We start from the raw sequence: 20,459 nt of genomic DNA on the forward strand, positions 1-20,459 counted from the left end.
CTCATGGGCGAGGCAATGGACATGCCAGCTTCTGTGCTCTCTTCTATGGCTAACGCACAGGACCTGATTCTCCACTCTGTTCACTTTTACAGCAGCATAATTGCAACACAGAGGAGAATGGTGATGCTTCCCGGGCTACCCCGGGTTTTGAGGCACCTTGCTTCCACCTGCCCCTCACGTGAGGATGCCTTGTCCGTGCCTGCTGGAAGCCAGCTCCCCAGCTCCACCGGCCACATGCAACACAAGCACTTGCCTCTAAGCCTCACAGGCTCTGCTGTCTCTTTACAGGTTCACACGGGGCACATTGCAACCCTTGAGCCCCCACCCCAAGCATCTCCCTGGAATGTCTAGCCCGTTCCACTGGACACTCACCATATTCAGATTCACTGCTTAACTCTTCCAGCTGAGATCCCCTCTCCGCTTAACCCACAGTGCTTTGCTGTAACTTTTCTGCCAGGTGGAATGTGCAACAAGACAAGGTTTAACATATAGGGGGGTTCCTCTTACCAGTACAAAACAGAACCATGCTCAAGCCCCCACCCAGTAACCTGGAAAAACCAACCACCCCACCTAAGAGGCAGTACTTCCCCACTCGCAAACGCCAAGTCTGTGTGTAACAAAAGAAAAAACTTATTAAAAAGGGAACGGCAACCCCGCATTCATTTGGGAAAACACAGCAACCACAATCTGAAAGCATCTAACCCTAAGCAAAACACCCACCCGCAGTATGTTGGGTCATGTCCTTTTCCTCAGTTTCCCACCTTACAGGAAACAAATGTCCCTTTAAGACACTACTCCCCTTGTCCTCTACTGCACTCCGCTCACAATTGGTTGTCTTTGGTCAGCTACTGTTATCTCTGCCACTACTGGCCACTCACTCCCACCTCTGCTGCTGTCGTCTGCCACCACTCAGCTCTGCTGCTGCTGTCTTTGCTGATACTTGCCATTCGCTACCTCTGCAGTGTTGCATTCTGAGGGTCCACCACAAAACCCAGCTCTTGGTGATCTTACCCAGTAGGGGGAACTCAGCTGCTCTCTCTCTCCATTATCTTTCATTGCAACACTGTCTCCACACCAGGTCTAAGGCTTATAGCCCCTCGATCTGCTCATTAGTGATTTCAACTCTAGTAACTACTGCACAGAAACAAGGACTCACAGTTGAGTCCAATCAGCTCTGTCCTTAGACCCTGAAGAGGAGAGGCTCAAAAGGTGTCTAGGACTTTTTAGGCAGAATCTGTACCATCAGATAGGAACGCCCATCCCACCCCCATCTCATTTTCACTGGGATTTGACATCCTTAGCCCCTGCTCAGCAAGTGAGTTTCAGTTTAGGGTGACCCCCTTAATCAGGGCATGCGAAGTACAGTTCTGCTGCCCTTTAGTATTATCCTTATTGTACGAATAAAGTGAATTGTAACCCCAAACCAGCCAAACTTGATCACTTTAGCAAAGCAGCTGTCTGCTGAATACCTAGGCAGAGTGAGTGTGTCAATGCAAATGTGGTCTGCTTCTCAAGTCTTTTCCCCCAGTTCATCATTGGATGTCAGGGGACAGCTCATTGAGACCCTGCTTACATAGATATCAATGTATCAGCGCAGCAGGTCTCTTAGGTGAAGGACCCAGTGTGTTCTTTGCTTCCCAAGATATCCAAGTCACATCCTTTGTTTTCATTCATAAAGAGGACACCTACTGGTACTTTGTTTCTTCCTGTAAATTCTGTCTTGTAGATTTTACAACTTACACCTGGAACCTAAGCTCAAGGCAAGTCTATACTACCATGCTACGTGGGTCCAGCTGGGCTGCTGTAGTGTGTCTGGTGACATGCGATGCCAACGGGAGAGGGCTCTTCTGTCGGCATAATTACTCCACCGCCACAAGAGGTGGAAGCTATGTCGGTAGGAGAGCGTTTGCCGCTGACATAGTGCGGTGTGGACACTGCTTAGGTCACTGTAACTTGCGTCGCTCAGGGATGTGAACAGGACACCCCCCGGAGCAACGCAAGTTACATCCCTCAGACAAGCCCTCAGTCAGCAAATAGGTCTCCATTGTGAGGTAGACAATACACAATACACTCATCACCAGACAGGGAGGCGAGTGTCTGTTACCGCCTCGCTGAAAGGAACATGTCCGATGCATGTCACCTCCTGGAGACTTGCCTTAACTCCAAGACCTTAAAAACACAATTTTCAGTATAGAGACATAAGTCCTTAAATATTACTCCTACATGCATTTTGCAACAATTACATCAACCAGTGGGCTACTGGCTCGCGGTGAAGATCTTACGTGTCATCCTTTAGTGAATTATTATGTGCATACATGACTAAGGAATTCCTGTAAAACCCTATGTAGCCCCTGCACCCGTGGCCAGTAGGCACTGAGAGGGCCTTGTGTCACAAGAATCAGACCGATTTGATCTCTGACCAAATGTTAACTTGTTCTGTAGCTGCTGAACATTCTACTAACAGAATGAACACATGTAACTCAGCAATATTGCTACTTCCCGCTCAACTATCTCGGCAAAAGCGTACACAGTAATTTATCCACATCATACAGAATGCTAGAATAATATTCAGTTACTGCAATTGATTGTAATGGTGAAATATTGTTTAGATCCAAATTCTGCAGTCCTTAAGCAAGCAAAACACTCACTGAAGTCAATGAAAGTTTTTCCTCAATTAAGGCAACAGAATTTGCCCGAGTACATGAATTGTAGTCAGACACAGAGTAAAGCTCTCACAGCTGTGTTTAGTAATGGGAGTTGTGCATTTTCTTTTATCTTCCCGGGACATTAGGCTGCTGTTTATTATAACATAATAATCTAAAATAGCTGAGTGTTTAGAGCTTAGAATGACAAGACAGACAAAGGATTTTTAGAAGAAGGGATGGCCTACAATCTAGAAAATAAAAAGGAAGAAGGGAGAGAGGAAGCACAGAGTAAAATATACAGCCTATGACATCAAATAAAAAGAAACTAAGGAAAGAAGAAGAGCTGGGTGTATGAGGCACTTCTCTGTGCTTCCTCTCTCCCTTCTTCCTTTACTATTTAATAGAGTCGAGCCTCACCCCAAAGTTCAGTCTTTTGCAACGCTTGCTAGCTCCAAAGAGCCACGACCCAATCTTTCATGAAGCACCCCCACTCATAAAGGTACCTCCTCAGCAAGTGGATCCAGCATATCTTTCTCCATCCTGTGATATACTCAATCAGTTTTTATTCACAGAAAGTGTGATCCCCAGGCTGTCACATTGTTCCTTTTCATTTCCAAGTGCTTTCAATGTTTATAGTTTATCTTTGATGGTTTCCATTGACTTTTCTGTGTTGGTGCAACGATGGACAATGAAGCAATGCATTACATATTAGCCTGGGAGGGGTGACAACCAATAGTCCCTCTAATTTTGGGCAGGCCGTATGTGCAAAAAAGGTCTTCTGTGTAAATTGTTGTGCTTCTGTGCAAATTTTTGTGCATGTGGTGTTTCGCCGTGTGCATGGGGTTTAGGATCTGTGTGCGTGCGCTCACGTGCACAGCTTAGAGGGAACAGTGGTGACAATTCCCTCCTGCTTAAACTGGTCATCACTGAGACAGTCTCCTTGTAAACCACTTTCATTCCAAGACCATAAGGGTGTAATTTTCAGTATAGTTACATTGTTCCTTAACTATTCCCCGTACACACATCCCACAATGATTATGAGTATCGATAAATTACAGGCTTTCAGTACAGATAGCACATGCTAGACTTCATGGATAACTACACTGAAAGCACGGTGTGTGCCATGTCTGAGACAGGAGTTGCTTGCAAAGAAGAGTGAACCCTTTGCTAGCTGGTACCAATGGAATGTGTCACAGTAAGACTTTTTTGTGGTGGTGGTGGGAGGGGGGAAGGGAAGGTGAGCAATCCCTAGTGTTGAATCCAGTGCAAGTCCAAGACCAGAAGTGAGAAAAGAAAAAGAAAAAAGGTACAGAGGATTATTACTAGATGCAGTGGTAGAATGCTAGTGATCAGTAAAAGTCCCTCCCTGTAAATTGTAAGAACATGTTTCCTGGTAGAAAGTCCTTCACCCCACCCCCAGCGATACCACTGAATAAAATGTTTTCTTTGTTGGATTCTTACAGGTTTCTTTGGACCCACCTTGAATAGTTTTATCCATGTTCTCATGTACTCCTACTATGGATTTTCTGTCATTCCTTCCATGCGCAAGTATCTGTGGTGGAAGAAATACCTCACTCAGGCACAACTGGTACATTTCACTTTCTCTTTACTTTGAATAGATGTTTTTTGTCCAAAGAGGTGGCATAAAACTGTAACCTTGAATATAAATCTTTTGAAATGTGACAGAGGAAGGACCTCTGATTCAAATTCCTGTACCCAAATTCAACCCCAAAGTCCTTGTTTTCAGATCGGATCCAAAAGCAGAAATCTGGTGGAAAAAACCTCATAGGGGTTCAGTATGATCAAATTCAAATTGTGCTGTCAAATCCAAATTCAGCCTCAAACACTAGGATAAACTTAATGTGGATCAAGATCTGAACAGGATCTATGGAGCCAATTTTCATAAGGAATATGTTTATTCAATATTATCTTAATTCATCTGAACTGAACTCACAGAGTGGAACAGGACTGAAGTACTTAGCAAGTTATTTAAGCATGAGGATAGAATATCCAATTACTGTGGCTTTTAAAGTGTGGTTCTTCTCTGCAAAATAACTACATACATTAGACTTACTCCCTCAGTTTATTCAGTTACAGCTGCTTACTTCACTGATGATGTTTTTATTGCTTTTTACTCCCGTTAGAGCTGCAAAGTCAATACAGCTCTGGCTCACACAAGACCACTAGAATTGTTAACTAGGTTCTACTGTAGAATCCTTGTTGTTGGCGATACATGAGCCAGTGAGAATCCAGCTTGACCTGTCTGTACTAACAGAAGTTAAACACACACACACACACACACGAACAAACATCCTTTTACTTGTGAAGTTTTCAGATACTATTTGGCATCACTGAGAAACAGTCAATGTGCCCTCCTCCCCTTGTGCCATTTTTAGAGAACTTTTAAGAGAAGAACCATTCTTTAAGTGAAGCATGTTCATAAATGCAAAAAGGCAGACATATTAACTTGACTTAAGAGATACAAAGCCTTACTATTAAGGCTAAGGATGTGAAATTGAGTTTTGCACCTACCTTAACAGCCATTTTCATTCCAAGTTTGTTGTTGTTTTTAACATAGCACATTGATTCTACTTATGGTTTAATTCTGATTTTAATTGTTTTAACCTTGTAGGATTACTGTCGGAGCCAAGCTTTTTAAAAGTGGACTCTAACTTGTCAGCTTAAAAGAAAGATTTGCACACTTTTTCTGGCTGCCAATCTCTTCTTTCATTTAAAAGAAAATCTGGCCTCTATTCTGTATTTGTTTAAGGGTAAAAATCTTAGGATTCATTTGCAAGTAAATACAATGGGCCTGATTCTTGCTATCAATAGAAGTTCACTGTGTGCAGTACTTTCCAGGATTGAGCCAGTAAAGATTCAAATGTAGCAATAGTGCCATGCAGTATACTTTGACAGTGTCATGTTTGGGGGCACAATTAAGACCAGTGTGAGGCTGTGTCACCACCTATCCTGTAACCCTGGGTGCCTGAAATGCCCTACTGTTGTGCCTAACAACCTGGATGACAGCAGCCAGCATACAAGCATGCAGGTCACATCTTAAGCGTCTGTGTGCCGTACATGCCTGGATCAGCAACTCTGACTCTCGCAGCCAGCCTGCAGCACAACAGTCTCACCATGGCTTCCACCAGCCTGGGTTACTACTAGCAGACTGACCCCAACACACTCCGTATATTCCCAAAACCATGTACCCTTTAGTGTCTGGCCCTCTCCAGAACCACTCAGAGAAATAAGGTTAGTTGATCCTTTAAAGACAGACAAAAGCTCATTGTAGATTAATTTAACTGGGGTAAATAACCCTTCCCTTCAAACAAATCACTGAATTGGTTTATAGTAAAAATAAAACAGATCTAAATGGTTACATGCAAATAATAGTGAAAACATGCATCTAAAACTCTAGAACTTAGTTTAGTTAGGTATAGACTTTGTTCAAGATGGTTGATCTCACCAAACTGTCCTCCTTCCCAGCCATGGCTGACTTTTCCTCAGTCAGGACTTTCCACAGAAGTACAAGATGTAGTCTCCCTAGGTGAAAGATCTTTGCCTAAGCAGCTCTCTCACCTATATTCAGTTCCCAGAAATTCACCACCCTGCTGGTCAAAGGACCCATTTATAATCAGCTTGCAAGAGAGCTTGGGTCTGTCTAGTGATGGATGCCAAAGACGGTTTCGGTCTTTGCTTAGATCTTCCAAAGTTCAATGACCTAGTTTCAAGAGGCAGGACGAAGTAGAGTTTCCATTGTTTTGATTCTACAATTCTTAAATTTACATAGGAGACAGGTAAATAGCTCTGCTGATCCCACCTGTCTGGCAGAGACCTGTTTCTCCCTTTGATTGGACACAGATGTGAAGTCTAATATCAAGGAGTATCTATAATTCCCTAGTGTTAATATATATAAATATATTAAGCACCAGTGTGTCATAGGCTTTCATAAAACAGCTTATTTGATGAACTTTGTATACATTACTGTATTATTAATCAGTTGATTCAATTGCTTGTCACTTGAGGTTCAGACCCTGTCCATATACCTCAGATAAAGTTTCTCTTTTCTTCTAGAAACTGTCTGCACCCGATTGTTAGCTTGACAGCTTTGTTTACCTAATATGTAAATGGACCTTCACTCTCTCTGCCTGTTGACCAAGCATTCCTTTGTATAGGACAGACCTATTTGCCAACTCTCCCTGCCAGACCTGGCTTAAACACATTTTAGTCATTGTTTCAGCATATAGCCATCACACTTAATACACACCACATACATTACTCAAGAATATTAATGATGTATCAGTGAGATATTAGATTTGGAATGATACATTACATGCTACCTTTTAAATAAATATCATGATACCATTGTGTGAGGTGTAATGAGTATGTCAGGCCTCACAAGTGTTGCTTTCTACAGTGTTGTTGTAGCTGTGTCGGTCCCAGGATATTAGACAGACAAGGTAGTTGAGGTAATATCTTTTTACCTGGTGAGAGAGAGAGAAGCTTTTGAGCTCCACAGAGCTCGTCTGTATAAGCTCAAAAGCTTGTCTGCCTCACCAACAGAAATTGGTCCAATAAAAATTTATTATTATCTCACCTACTTTGCCTCTAAGAGTTGCTAACACAGGATAACGAACCACAAATGGGCTTCTGTGTCATGAACAGTACACCATATTACTCAGTGAGGGAAGATAGTATTCAGTAGTGATTCTAGGAGACACTCCATAGGTCGTAACCCCCCCCACACACACACAATTATTTATGGCCTTCTTCATAGAAAATGGACACTACTAAATCATGGGAAATGCACCACTGATTAAAAAGTCATAAAAGCTATTAATTATTAAAATGATATACTGCTCAGTCAACTTTCCTATAGAGCTTTAAAATTGTATGACTTGAAAAAGCTTTGCATCAGCTACTGAGATGCATCAAAGTCTCTCCAAAGCAGGAAATGTAACCATAGTACAATAAGAAAATGCAAAATCACAGAAAGATGCGAGAGCACAAGACAAACATTCTCTGATTTAGAAAAATCTGCTTTAGGCTTTGTGTACTGGATCCAGACATGTGCCCTTTGTAGTCAACATTAATACATCAGAATTAAGAATTATGCTGTTTCAAAAACATATATCATGCTGTGCTCCTTACTGGTAGAAGCATGTTCTCTACACATTTGCATTTTAAAGAAGGCTTCTTTATTCTTATTTTGGGAACAGACACTAGCAAAAAAACCTCTAAAATGGTCTTGTGAAAATGTGTATTCTTGGAATCAGGAGTGCATCTTAGGTCTAAGTAGCTGATGCAAAGCTTTTTCAAGTCATACAATATTTGTTTTCCTGCACACTTAAAACAGAAGAATGCCTCATTCTAAATAAACTATATACAGTACATTGGTTCCAGGGAGTACCGCATAATTCAGTTGGTTGGACAGGGTCATATGATCCAGCTAATTAGGCTGTGTTTGGTAATCCAGAAAAGTGAGATCTTTTGCAGCTCCCCTCCCCATCTCATTTCTGCTTTATTTGCTGTCTTCTTACACCTACAAACACAGTTCTTTACCTGACCCAGACTTCTAGTTTCGCCTTTAAAATGGGTGTTCTATTTTTAGCTCAGTCTTCTGAAATGGCTTCCTCAGGTCTCAGATATTCCTCAGGTTTCTCTCAGGTTCTGCTTTAAAGATGATGCTGTAGGTGGCACAGAAAGTGTTCTAGGGGACATCACAGCCCCATTAAAAGAGAATTGCTACCAGTTTGCCAGCCAGTCCTGTAAGAAAACTTGTGTTTTCAAAAGTATCTATAAAATGCCAACCCTTAATTCTTTAGACCTTATATGTGAATAATTCTTACAGCCTCAGAACAATGCCCCCAACATAACGCTCACAAACTAAAAAAAATTATAATATGGAGATTGCATAGGAAATACCTGATTAAATGATCACCATCCTCTTTCCTGAAAATGCTCAAATAGTAATAACCCCCCCCCCAAAAAAAAATAATCTCATCTAAATTTATATAAATAAAATGTCTGATCTATCTTTTACAGATTCAGTTTCTGCTCACCATTATCCACACTCTTAGTGCAGCTGTGAAGCCATGTGGATTTCCTTTTGGTTGTCTCATGTTCCAGTCTTCATACATGGCCACACTGGTTATTCTGTTTATAAACTTTTATATTAAGGTAAGTTGGGGAATGTAAAAATCATACACTGAGGTCTGATTTCAGGTTATATTTATTTATCAAGCTCCTGATTTGCTGATGAGTGCAGCTTTCTGTGAATTTACACCACCATGCACTGTGCTACCAGAAATCAGAGATCTGGAATGTTTTGCCAAATGGACTGATATATAATATAAGAAATCTTAACACAATCAAGTTTTGGTAGCATTTTATTAAAAGAAAATACCAGATTTTTTTGGTTTTGGTGGGTGGGTGTTTGTTGTTTTTGTTTTGTTTTGTTTTTTGCTATTATAGCAGTTGAGAAATATGGATGTTGTAAACTATGTAAAAAGACATACCTTCAAAAATTAAGTGATCCTGAGTTCAGGGAGATGCCATTTCCTTTCTCATTAAGTGCCCAATTCTACAGTGTTCTGAGCACTTTCTGCAAGCTCCTTTCTGTCCTCAACTGCCAATAAAAATAGCAAAGGAAATACAGTGACAGATAATAAGTGTTAACTTTTGAGCATTAAGGGCCTAACTGAAGTCAGTAGAAGGACCTCAGCAAATTCAGCAGGCACTGGATCAGGCTAGAAGGAACTAATCCTTCCAGCCTTCCTTGTGCAGTTAGCCCCATTGACTCCATCAGAACTACTAATATAAGGTTTATTCTCAAGAGTGAAGGCAGGCACTATCAAGCCAAAAATACAGATGCAATAGGCAATATGAAATGTCAGGCAATTCTAAGAGTAATGAATAACGGTCATGGATTTTCTTTTAAACTTTATATTGGGGGTGGAGTGGTGCCTTTTATTACCTTTTTTTTTTAATATAAAGAAAAATCAAGTACATGCAAATAAGCAGTAGGACTTATTTAGAATAGATGTAGAAAATATGCAGGAATATCCAAAACCCTATACAACTTTATTGATGGAGAACAGAAGAGAATTCTCATGAAAACAGTATCATTAAATGGAGAATTCTGTATAATAAACTGCAAAATACATTTTAAAACAGAAAAAATATATAGGCATTCCTAACCGAACCATTTATATTAATCAGTTAATCATAAAGTGTCAGATTTACCTTGATAAATTGTCTAAGTATCTATCATGGAATCTGGCCCCATTCAAATCGATGGCAAAACTCCCATTGGATTTCAGTGAGGCCAGAATTTCACCCCTGCATTTGTTTGTGTTTTTTTTTAAACTGTTAACACAACTTTTTTTAACAGATGTTTGGGATTTAAACCAGACCTTCTTTCAATGTATTCTGTCCAACTAGGTTAAATGCAAGAGGCCAAATTATGTCCTCAATTCCACTAATCATTTTAAATTCAGAGCAATTCTACTGAGGTTAGGGGGGTACTCTGCATTTTCAACCATGCAGCAGAGCAGAGTTTGGCCAAAAGGAGTTAGTTATGCTTAATATATCCTTGCTTATAAAAAAGAAAAAAACAAAAACAAAACAAAAAAATACCAGGCAGTCGCTGCAAAATGCAAGTTCCAGCCTCAAAGACTGAATTTGGTGCTGTTTTAATACAATGAGCCTTTTATCACTGGATAACCCTGTTGTAATGGCTGCAAATTAAGAAAAATTCAGGCAGAGTAAGTGATGTGTATATTAAAATGCCTTATCCAATACCCGTGGAAGAATGGGGCATCAGATGGGACCAACAATGAGCTGTGTCTCAAATTACATCCTTGTAGCCAGCTGATCAGATAAAAAAAATTGGACAGACTTTCATGCAAGATAATAGTTGAATTCAACTCCCTAGTAGGTCTCACATCCTATCCATACAATTTAAACAGTGTTCAATGTGTACTGAACAGGTTTTGAGGCATTACTTTCATTTCACTTTCATTTTTAAATGCATGCTTGGAAATATCATCCTACTGTAGAAGTGAATTGAAAGAAATTTCTTATTTTTTCCCATCCTTACATTTTCCCATATAATTTTTAAATTTTGATACGCTGATTCAGGGTACAAAACTCCAAGAAAGAAAGAGTAGAATTTTGATATAATTTTACATGTTTCCCCAGTCTTAACACAAACGAGTAGCAGTATCTGTTTTTGGAAGCTTTACGTTTAGGTCTTGTCTACACTGGCAAGTTTCTGTGCAATAAAGCAGCTTTTTTCAGTGTCACTCCCGAGGTGTACACACGGCCAAGCCACTTAGTGCGCAGAAACTGTGCCGTTGCAGCACATGGTGCTATAAAAAAAAAAAAAAAACACAAACCAAACCCCACCCCCACCTCCCCCGACGAGAGGCATGCAGCTTTCTGCACCAGGGCTACAGCGCCGCAGTGGCAGTGTAGACATCCTGGTCGATTACAGCGCTGCAATTGGCCTGTGGGAGATGTCCCACAATGCCTGTTCTCACCTCTCTGGTCATCGGTTTGAGCTCTACTGCCCTGCCCTCAGGTGGCCAACCGTGAGCCCCCCGCCCCTTAAATTCCTTAGGAATGTTGAAAGTCCCCTTCCTGTTTGCTCAGTGACGCATGCAGTGGTCTCAGCGCATCTTTCCAGGTGGCCATGCCTGCTCCACGCACCAGGCGATCCCCCACTTGGAGCAATGCCAAGCTGCTGGACATCAGCATTTGGGGAGAGGAGGCTGTCCAGTCCCAGCTGTTCTCCAGCCATAGGAATTAAGATACCTACGGACAGATTTCACGATGCATGACAGAAAGAGGCCATGACTGGGACACACTGCAGTGCAGGGTCACAGTGAAGGAGCTGCGGAACGCCTACCACAAGGCACCAGAGGCAAACCGCCGCTCTGGTGCTGCACCCATGTGCTGTCAGTTCTACAGAGAGCTGGATGCAATACTTGCCAGCAACTCTACCTCCACTGTGAAGACCATTGTGGATACTTCGGAGGTTCATGTGCCAGTCAAGAGTGCACCAAGCCAGGAAGAGGAAATCTTGGACGAGGAGGGGGCGGGGGGACCCAGAGGCAGAGGACAACTCGGAGGCCAGAGAAGCATGCAGCCAGGAGCTCTTCTCTATCCCGGGGGAGGCTAGCCAGTCACAGCAGTTGGAGCTTGGTGAAGCGCAAACAGGAGAGGAGGCCCGTGGTAAGTGGCTTTGATTCTGGGAATTGCTGAAGCGAGTTGTTGGGGACAGGAGGGTTGAAGAAAGCAGTCTTGTGTCTGTATGATGTGCGTACCACCACATGCCTAGTCTGAGCAGCGGAACAGGGTGTTGATTGACTCCCTCACTTCACAGGAATCTGCCTCACGGATCTCCACAAAACCCTCATGGAGCCACAGTCTTGGAGAAGACCCTCCCTTGCTTCCCTGCTCACCCTCAACCTCAAGATATCTTCCATAAGGAATATAGCCTGTGGAAAATGTGGGGACAGGAATGGTTAAAAGGCCCCCCACGCACAGCGCTGGCTCCCCCCAAGAGCCACATGCCCAGTGTACAGCAGGGTCCAGGAACAGTGATTTCCCCTGCCCCTGCAGTTACTCACCATTTTGGGGGTTTTGTGGCTCATGTGTGATTGCCTGGGGTCAGCCAGTGACAGGTATATGAATAGTGGCTGTGTTTTAAATCACCGAATCAGTGGTCTCTGTGTTGCAAACACTGCTTCTGTAAAACATTGCATTTTGGCTTCACAGAGATGACCTTGGGAGCCCATATTCCCTCTTTGTTATTGCCAGCTGAAATGCTGCACAGAATTAGAAAGCAGCCATGAAAAACTAAAGAGGACTTTCTGCGTGATGTCACGATGCACTCTGCGGCCAAAAAACGTGAATTGAAGGAGTGGCGGGACAGCAAGGAAAGGGACCGAAAGGAGAATGTTGTGGCATGCCAGAATGAAGCCACGGAGCAGCTCAAACATTATGGAGTGCCAAGCGGACACGTTCCAGGAGCTATTAGCAGCTCTGCGCCTGCCCACCCCTGCAGCTGCTGTCACAAAACACTTTCCTATGCTCCCCTGGACACTGCCAACACTCTTATCAACCTCCTGGCTCCAGTCTGTACCCGCTGCATTCCACTCCTGCCCCATCACAGTCCAGCCCTGTGGACTTCCAGTACCCACTGCACTCAACACCCATCCCTCTGTAGTTGAGCCCTGCTGAAGAACAGTACCCGCTGCATTGTACTCCAAAGGACAAGGTTGCATAGGATACCTGGACATACACAAATCTTTAACCGTCCCGGGACCCCACCTCCTCTTGGGAACTTCCCTTCCCCCATCCTCCTCAGCACGGATGTATTTTTTTGTTTGTCTCTCTCCTCCAGTTGTTTTTTAATAAAAGAATTGTGTTGGTTTGAAAGCCGTCTTTATTCCATCAACTGAAAGCAAACAGAGACCTGAAAAGTAACAGGCAATTTTCTTAAACCTTCACAATGCATCGTCTGCACCGATCACAATCACCTCCTAGCATTACAAGCACTGCACTCCCAAGCATAGCAACAAATATTAGTGGACTTCAGCTTCAGATTGCTGCCTCAAGGCATCCCTGATCCTTATAGCCCCATGCTGCGCCCCTCTAATAGCCCTGGTCTCTGGCTGTTCAAATTCAGCCTCCAGGCGCTGAGACTCAGTGGTCCAGCCCTGAGTGAAGCTTCCACCCTTCCCTTCACAATTATGATGGAACATACTGCATGTGGCTATATAGTGTCATTGGCCAGGTCCAGCCTCCCATATAGGCAGCACCAGTGGGCCTTTAAATGACCAAAAGCACACTCAGCATTCATTCTGTGCTTGCTCAGCCTGTTGTTGAACCACTCCTTTCTGCTGTCAAGGTTCCCTGTGTATGGCTTCATAAGCCATGGCATTAAGGGGTAGGCGGGGTCTCCCAGGATCACAATGGGCATTTTGACTTCCCCTACGGCGATCTTCTGATCCGGGAAGAAACCCCCTGCTTGCAGCTTCCTGAACAGGCCAATGTTCCGAAAGATGTTTGTGTCATGCACCTTTCTGGACCAGCCTGCGTTAATGTCTGTGAAACTCCCACAGTGATCCACAAGTGCCTGGAGAACCATTGAGAAATACCCCTTCCGATTAATGTACTTGGTGGCTAGGTGGTCTGGTGCCGGAACTGGAATATGAATGCCATCTATCGCCCCTCTGCAGTAAGGGAAGCCCATTTGTGCAAAGCCATCCACAATGTCACGCACTTTGCCCAGAGTCATGGTCTTTCAGAGGAGAATGTGATTAATGGCCCTGCAGACTTCCGTTAACACACGTCCAAAGGTAGACTTTCCCACTCCGAACTGGTTAGCGACCGATCGGTAGCAATCTGGAGTAGCCAACTTCCACAATCACCACGCGCTTCTCCAGCAACAGGGCAGCTCTCATTCTCGTATCCTTGCGCCGCAGGGCTGGGGCGAGCTCATCACACAGTCCCATGAACATGGCTTTCCTCATGTGAAAGTTCTGCAGCCATTGCTCGTCATCCCAGACGTGCATCATGATGTGATCCCACCACTCAGTGCTTGTTTCCCGAGCCCAGAAGCGGCGTTCCACTGCGGTCAGCACCTCCGTGAATGCCACAAGCAATCTCGTGTTGTAGCTACTATGTGTGGCGAGATCAATGTTGAACTCCTCTTGCATTTGTAGTGTAAGGAATAACTCCACTGCCCCTCGTGACATGTTGGTCAGAGCGAGCAGCAGACCGGTCAGCAGTGCGGGATCCGTTCCTGTAGCCCGAAGAGGCAGGGCACGCAGTACACAAACCGTTGAAAGATGGTGCCAAATGCGGACGGAAGCACGGGGATTGCTGGGATGTGAAGCAATGCATCATGGGGCATTGGGACAGGACCCAGGATGCCCCGCGACCCCCTCCGCCTTCCCACAACTCTAAGCGGAAGAAGAGGAAGAGATGCCCTGTGGGGTAGCTGCCCAGAGTGCACTGCTCCGAATACCGCTGCAAGTGCTGCAAGTGTGAACACGCTATTGTGCAGGCAGCTGACAGTGTGAACACACAACAGCGGTTTCCCCTCAGTGCTCTCTGAGTGGCGCTGTAACTGCCCTCAATGTAACTCTGCCAGTTTAGACCTATTTTAAGAGATTAGGTAAGGCAAGTCAAAGAGAATAATAACCCCTGATCTTGTTGAAATCAGTATTTAGACTGATTATTGATCAATTATTATTAATTATTGAAAAGAGAGTAACTACTGATCAACATAGATGCCCACTTCAACTTGTCTGCATTTTCCTCAGTAGAATGCATGCCCATTAACGTCTAGTTTCTCATTTACCAGTTGGGATGATGAACAGGCCTGTTGAGAGACCATAAACTGTTTTATGTGAGTCAAAGAAATATTGGCATACATCGGCAAACATTACTAGTTGTAAGTAAAGGACTCTGGCTAGAGGTTGTAGAGGAGGATGAAAGAAAAGGAACCTCTATCAATTTTTAATATTTTGGGGTGGCTCACATAGAAAGAACATTATTAGAAAAAGTCAACAGGCATTGGTGCTTAGCTCCAAAAGCGAGCATCAAATTGAAGAAGTGTCAGGTGCAATTTACATTTCTCAAGTTTGTAAATGGAAAATAATTTTAGAAATTATAGGTGACAGGAAAGTTAAGACATATCATTTTAAAATGATATCAGCTCTACAGTATGGGGTTTGGAGCCTGCTGAGGTCTGTTAAAATAAACAGGTTGAGGTTTGCCGAAATAAATCGGTTAGTCTTTAAGGTGCCACTAGACTCCTCGTTGTTTTTGTGGATACAGACTAACACAGCTATCCCTCTGATACTTGTTAAAGTAAATGTTTGCTTTAGATAGATTGGATGGATAGATTAGATAGATCAAAAGGGAAGAAAATTAAATGAGACCCACAAAGTACAGTCTATGAAAGACACAGTGATGTGTCTAGTACTCAGAAAACAGTAGCTCAAGGGTTCTGCTCTAAGCAGAAGTGACCCATCATCCTGTTCTATTAGGGTTCCTATCCTGCACTCATCATGGTGGTATCTTACAGTCATTTGGTGGCCTTTGTGAAATGTTTTGCTTTCCCCCCCTCTTGGTTTTTATATAGTTCTTATCACTCCAGCATCTGAGCTCCTCACAATCATTGATTAAATTAACCCTTACAATAGCCCTGTGAGGTAGTAAAGTATTAGGACTATGACTCAGATGATCTGGCTCTGCCATAGACCTTGGACAGTCCCTTTGTGCCTCGATTCCTCACATGGAAAATGGGGATAATAGCACTTCCTTTGCCTGTGTTGTTTATTTCAGTCTTTGGGGCAGGGGCTGTTTCTTACTCTGTGTGTGCATACAGTGCCTAGCACAATGGGTCCTTTGTCTCAGTCGAGATCTTTAGGTGTTACAGTAATACCAATAAATACATCCTATATTGTACATAGCATAGCTCTCTTAGTTCAACCTATAAGCAGGTACGTATTTGCCTCTAGAGAACAGCTGAGAGCTCAAGTCAAACTTTTACAATTAATTGTAAGAAGTACATTGGTGGGGGGGGGGGGGGGAAGAGGGGAATGCTTCTACTAAATTAAATCAATTATTTACCTTGGGATTTTGCTCTTTATAGACATACCAGAAAAGGCCTTCAAGAACCGATCTGAAGAAGGTCCCTCCTGTGACAGAAATCAGGAATGGTTTCCATAAAGACTACTTTGCTGCAGCCAATGGGGTTCTGAACAATAAGAAAGCACAATAAGTACAGTAACTCAATACTACATTGTAGTATTTTTCACTTTTTCTAAATAAAAAAAGAGAGACTGAGTTACAAGACAGTTTTAGTGTAAGCTCTGACTCAGTTTGGTTACATTTATCAGGTCTTTGTACCAGACATTTATTAATGTTTTGCTATTTAGATTTTAACAGCGTGTAGCTTTAAGTGCTTTGTCCAAGATCACCATCAAAATGAGAGAGGCCATGAGAGACATCATCCCCTTCCCACATGCAAAGGTACATTCATCAATCTCTAATGCTGACACAATGCCTTACAAAACATTTCACTGGGAAACCCAAAGAGTGGTCACATTTTCGTGGTAGCCTTCAAAAGGTAGGGTTTTATTCAGACTAAAAGGTTTTGGCACATCCTGTGTACATGGAGGGTCTCCAGAGTGTCATATTCCTTCGCTGACTTAAGCTAAAAGGCAGCTGAGTGGTCAACCTGTTTTGACTAATTTAGCCGAGACCACCTATGGAAATCAAACAGGATAGATAATTCATATCAATGCCCAACTCCATTAGCACCCCGTTCAGTCCCTTCACAGCCTCTCTCAAAACACACTCCATCATGTGTCAGTCCTGAGGACATCAATCCTCCCTCCATCATCGTAAAAATTATTTTCATTTCTGGAAAATAATGCAACCAATGGCAGAATTAGTGTCATAGTCCCTGTGCCCCACATTTACAACTTCAGCATGCACAGAAATATGCACCACACATATTTGCTTTATGCCTAATCCAAAACTCTTTGAAGACAACGGGAGTCTGTTGACTTTGGTGGGTTTTGGAACAGGTTTACAGTCTCTTTGGCCTTGTCTAGATTAAGATTTAAAGGTGTGATGTTAGATGCAGTTACCTAACTCCATTTAATTTACTCCTTTGAGAACTCTAGTTGAGACAAAGCAGTTGTGCTTTAGAGGGTGCTGGTTGGTCCAGTTAAAGCTAGGAGAAATTTCTGCGTAAATTCTTGACCACTTGTCACCAAAGCAGAGTTGACAGGAAATCCCATGATTTTTAATTTAATTTAAAAAAATAACCTAGTGAGGACAAGCCTCACAAAGAGTCTCAAATGCATGTGAAAGAAAATACCAATGCACAAGCAACATGTGAGAATCAAATTCACATGCTATATGAGAAAGGGCTCTGGAAGAGCCATTGAACCTTAAAAAGAGTGAATCCCACAGAATCCAGGACACATCCTATAGGAATTGCCATATCAGAACTGATCAGTAGTCCATCGGTCCAGTCTCCAACAGTCACTTACGGAGAGTGCGTCATATGAAGATGTAAAAAAGTACCAGATTGTGCTACTGTATTCTGTAAAGAGGGACGGAGGAGAAATTATTTCCTATCTGTAGCTATTGAGCTGGTTGTGCCTTGAAGTAAGGAGATCATTGGCCCTTGTAATTTTATCCTTACAGATACTATTCTTAGTCAAATAAATGCTATTAGTCAATTTTATTTACTCTTACCAAACTATTCACCTCAGTAACATCCTGCAGCAGTGAGTTCCCTAGGTTAACTGGACATTCCTTTTTAAAAAGTATTTCCCCATATCCATTTCATTTATTTATTTTTGCATTTACCTGCCTAGTCCCATCCTATTCCTGTATTATGAGACAGAGCCGAGCACATCTCCTCTAATTCTCTTTTTCAAACTAAGTAGTTCTAGCTTCTTCAAACCCCTCTTATATGGAAACACTGCTAACTCAAAAAATCTCTCTAGTAATTTTTTACTGCCCTTTACTAGATAATGAACATAAATCCCATCCCAGCAGCTCCCACAAGTTCCAAAAGCTTTGTAGAAATGCTATTGACCGGCCCTCTCTCTCATTGGCTTGTTGAGGTGAGCACCTGAGAGAGCAGAGGTACCGAAGGGATGGGAGAACTTCCAAATCCCTGGCCACAAATTCTCCCAGCCTGCCTGGTGACTCCACTCTCTCTTCTGACTAAGCCCATGGCCCCAGAAGTAGCACATGTGAAGAGACAGCCAACTGCCTCAGGGAATAGTGGAGGCAGGCAGACACCAGGTTAAGTGAGTAGAGATATTAGTAGAAGGAAGAAGGGGCAGACACACTAGGGACTTGGAAGCAATAAGAAGAGGAGCAGATTGAGGTGATGGGATAATATAGGAGAGGATGAACATTTTCGATCAGTGGGAAGAATGGGAAGGGGTCATTTCAGAGTTCAGTCTGAATGCGTGCCTGTAAGCCCATGGACCTGTCTGAAGAGAGTCAGATCCCTGATTTGGCCCTCTTCTAGTTATGACTCTGACTGCTTGAATGCAACCATTATGCTGAAGCAGAAGATTGAAATCCCCACTGCAGCACAGACAGCTCATTTAAGCAGCCTTGTTACTGTGCAATGTCTTAACACATCAGATTACCAAAACTAGCTGCAGTAGTCAAGTATTTAAATAAATGACACTGGAATATCTTCTAACTCCTGCTCATTGCATCACACAGTCACATTCTTGCTCCTCCTTGAGCTGATGTCTTCATTCTGTCCACAAGGCAAGTCTCACCCTTCCCAGACACCTTTAAAAAAAAAACAAAAACAAAGAAACTAAATTCAGAATTAATCAGCATGGATGAATAGCTTAAGTTGGCTCTTCAAAAAGACCTTGCTTGGCAGTTCTCTCCAATAAACATTGTAAGAATCCCAAGAAGTGAGCAACTAGACAATCGGATTCAAATGGGAAGTTAGAGACAAGGTGGGTGAGATAATATCTTCTATTGATGGGAGAGACAAGCTTTCAATCTACACAGAGCTCTTTTTCAGGTCACTGAAAGACATCATCCCATCCATCTTGTCTCTCCAATATCCTGGGACCAACGTGGCTACAACAACACTGCAAACCTCAAATGGGAAGTGAAAGTTCTTTAAATGTGTGTGAAACGTTGGAAGACCTTGCAGGTGTAGATTTTGTATGAGAAATGTCTCCAGCTGTGATGGGCACAGACAAAAGCAGGTCAACTGACTAGATGGGGGAGGAGGCAGCCGGTCAATGACTAGAAGTAAGTTGAAATGATGGGTTATTAGACTTAGGAGCTAGTGCCTAGGCACCACTTGTCACCAAAGCAGCTGACAGGAAATCCCATGATTTTTCATATAGTCAATTGTCACTCTGCCTCTCAGACACATTACTAGAAGTCATTTTAGCCTCATATCAGGAGCAAGATTCCAGAGTCAGAAGGCATAATTATTAATTGGGGTGTCATGCAAGTTAATCTCAGACACACGATATACAGGTGGGGCAATGAAGAGGTTTTGTGGCCCAACATGGAATCCCGAGTTTAGTCTGAATAGAATCCATAACCTTTGGGTGCAGAGAGCAGGAATATGTTCCTAAACATTCATTTGACTGGCAGTCTGGAAAACATCAGCATTCTAATGGTTAAAGTTTACTCTGAAAACCAAACCCAGATAAGTTTAAAGATTGTCTTTTGTTTCATTGTAGCCTAATTTTAAAAGGGGGGGAAAAAAAAAAAGGATTACCTTACTTGAAATGTTTAAAGGGCTGAAAAAAATATATACACATAAATGCGTCACCTTACCAGTCCAAACCACCAGGAAGACTGGAATCAGGTATATTCTGAGTTCTTCACACATATTTTAACACCAAAATGCTGCAACTTTGAAAAACAAAAAAAGGTGTCGACTTTTTAAACTGATTTTCCTGTAACACTTAACATGGTAAATAAACAAAAGTTTTACAAATCAGTCTTTTCTTTGTTATTTGAGGCATAAATAGCTTGGGGGAGGGGGGGTGTCAGACTATCTGAGGCAATCTTTTCCTGGAACTTGGACAGAGAACTGTTTGACGGACATTCACCTGGGTGTAGATGGTCTGAAAAAGACCCTCCACAGCTTCAAGTACCCCCTGCCCTTGAGCAAGTTTCACCGAGCAAAGGTTTTAGGGCAATTGCTGGTTATGCTTCCCCTTGATGTCAGTTTTTGCAGGGGAAGCTACCATTGTAACTGTGAATGGG

The 20,459-nt window shown here is 42.7% G+C and overlaps 1 protein-coding gene across 2 annotated transcripts in view; it reads left to right on the plus strand.

Annotated features, from left to right (window-relative positions):
* Positions 1-20,187, plus strand: part of ELOVL2 (ELOVL fatty acid elongase 2) — a 93,419-nt gene extending 73,232 nt beyond the window's left edge. For both annotated transcript variants that reach the window (XM_043540115.1, XM_037893166.2), the window contains 3 exons: positions 4,109-4,233; positions 8,691-8,825; positions 16,321-20,187. In XM_043540115.1, coding sequence (XP_043396050.1) covers positions 4,109-4,233; positions 8,691-8,825; positions 16,321-16,449 — 389 coding nt within the window. In that variant the 3' untranslated portion in view covers positions 16,450-20,187. The remainder of the gene's footprint in view (positions 1-4,108; positions 4,234-8,690; positions 8,826-16,320) is intronic.
* The last annotated feature ends 272 nt before the right edge of the window (positions 20,188-20,459 follow it).

Source organism: Chelonia mydas, chromosome 2 (assembly GCF_015237465.2).
Source record: "Chelonia mydas isolate rCheMyd1 chromosome 2, rCheMyd1.pri.v2, whole genome shotgun sequence".
Taxonomy (NCBI): Eukaryota; Metazoa; Chordata; order Testudines; family Cheloniidae; genus Chelonia; species Chelonia mydas.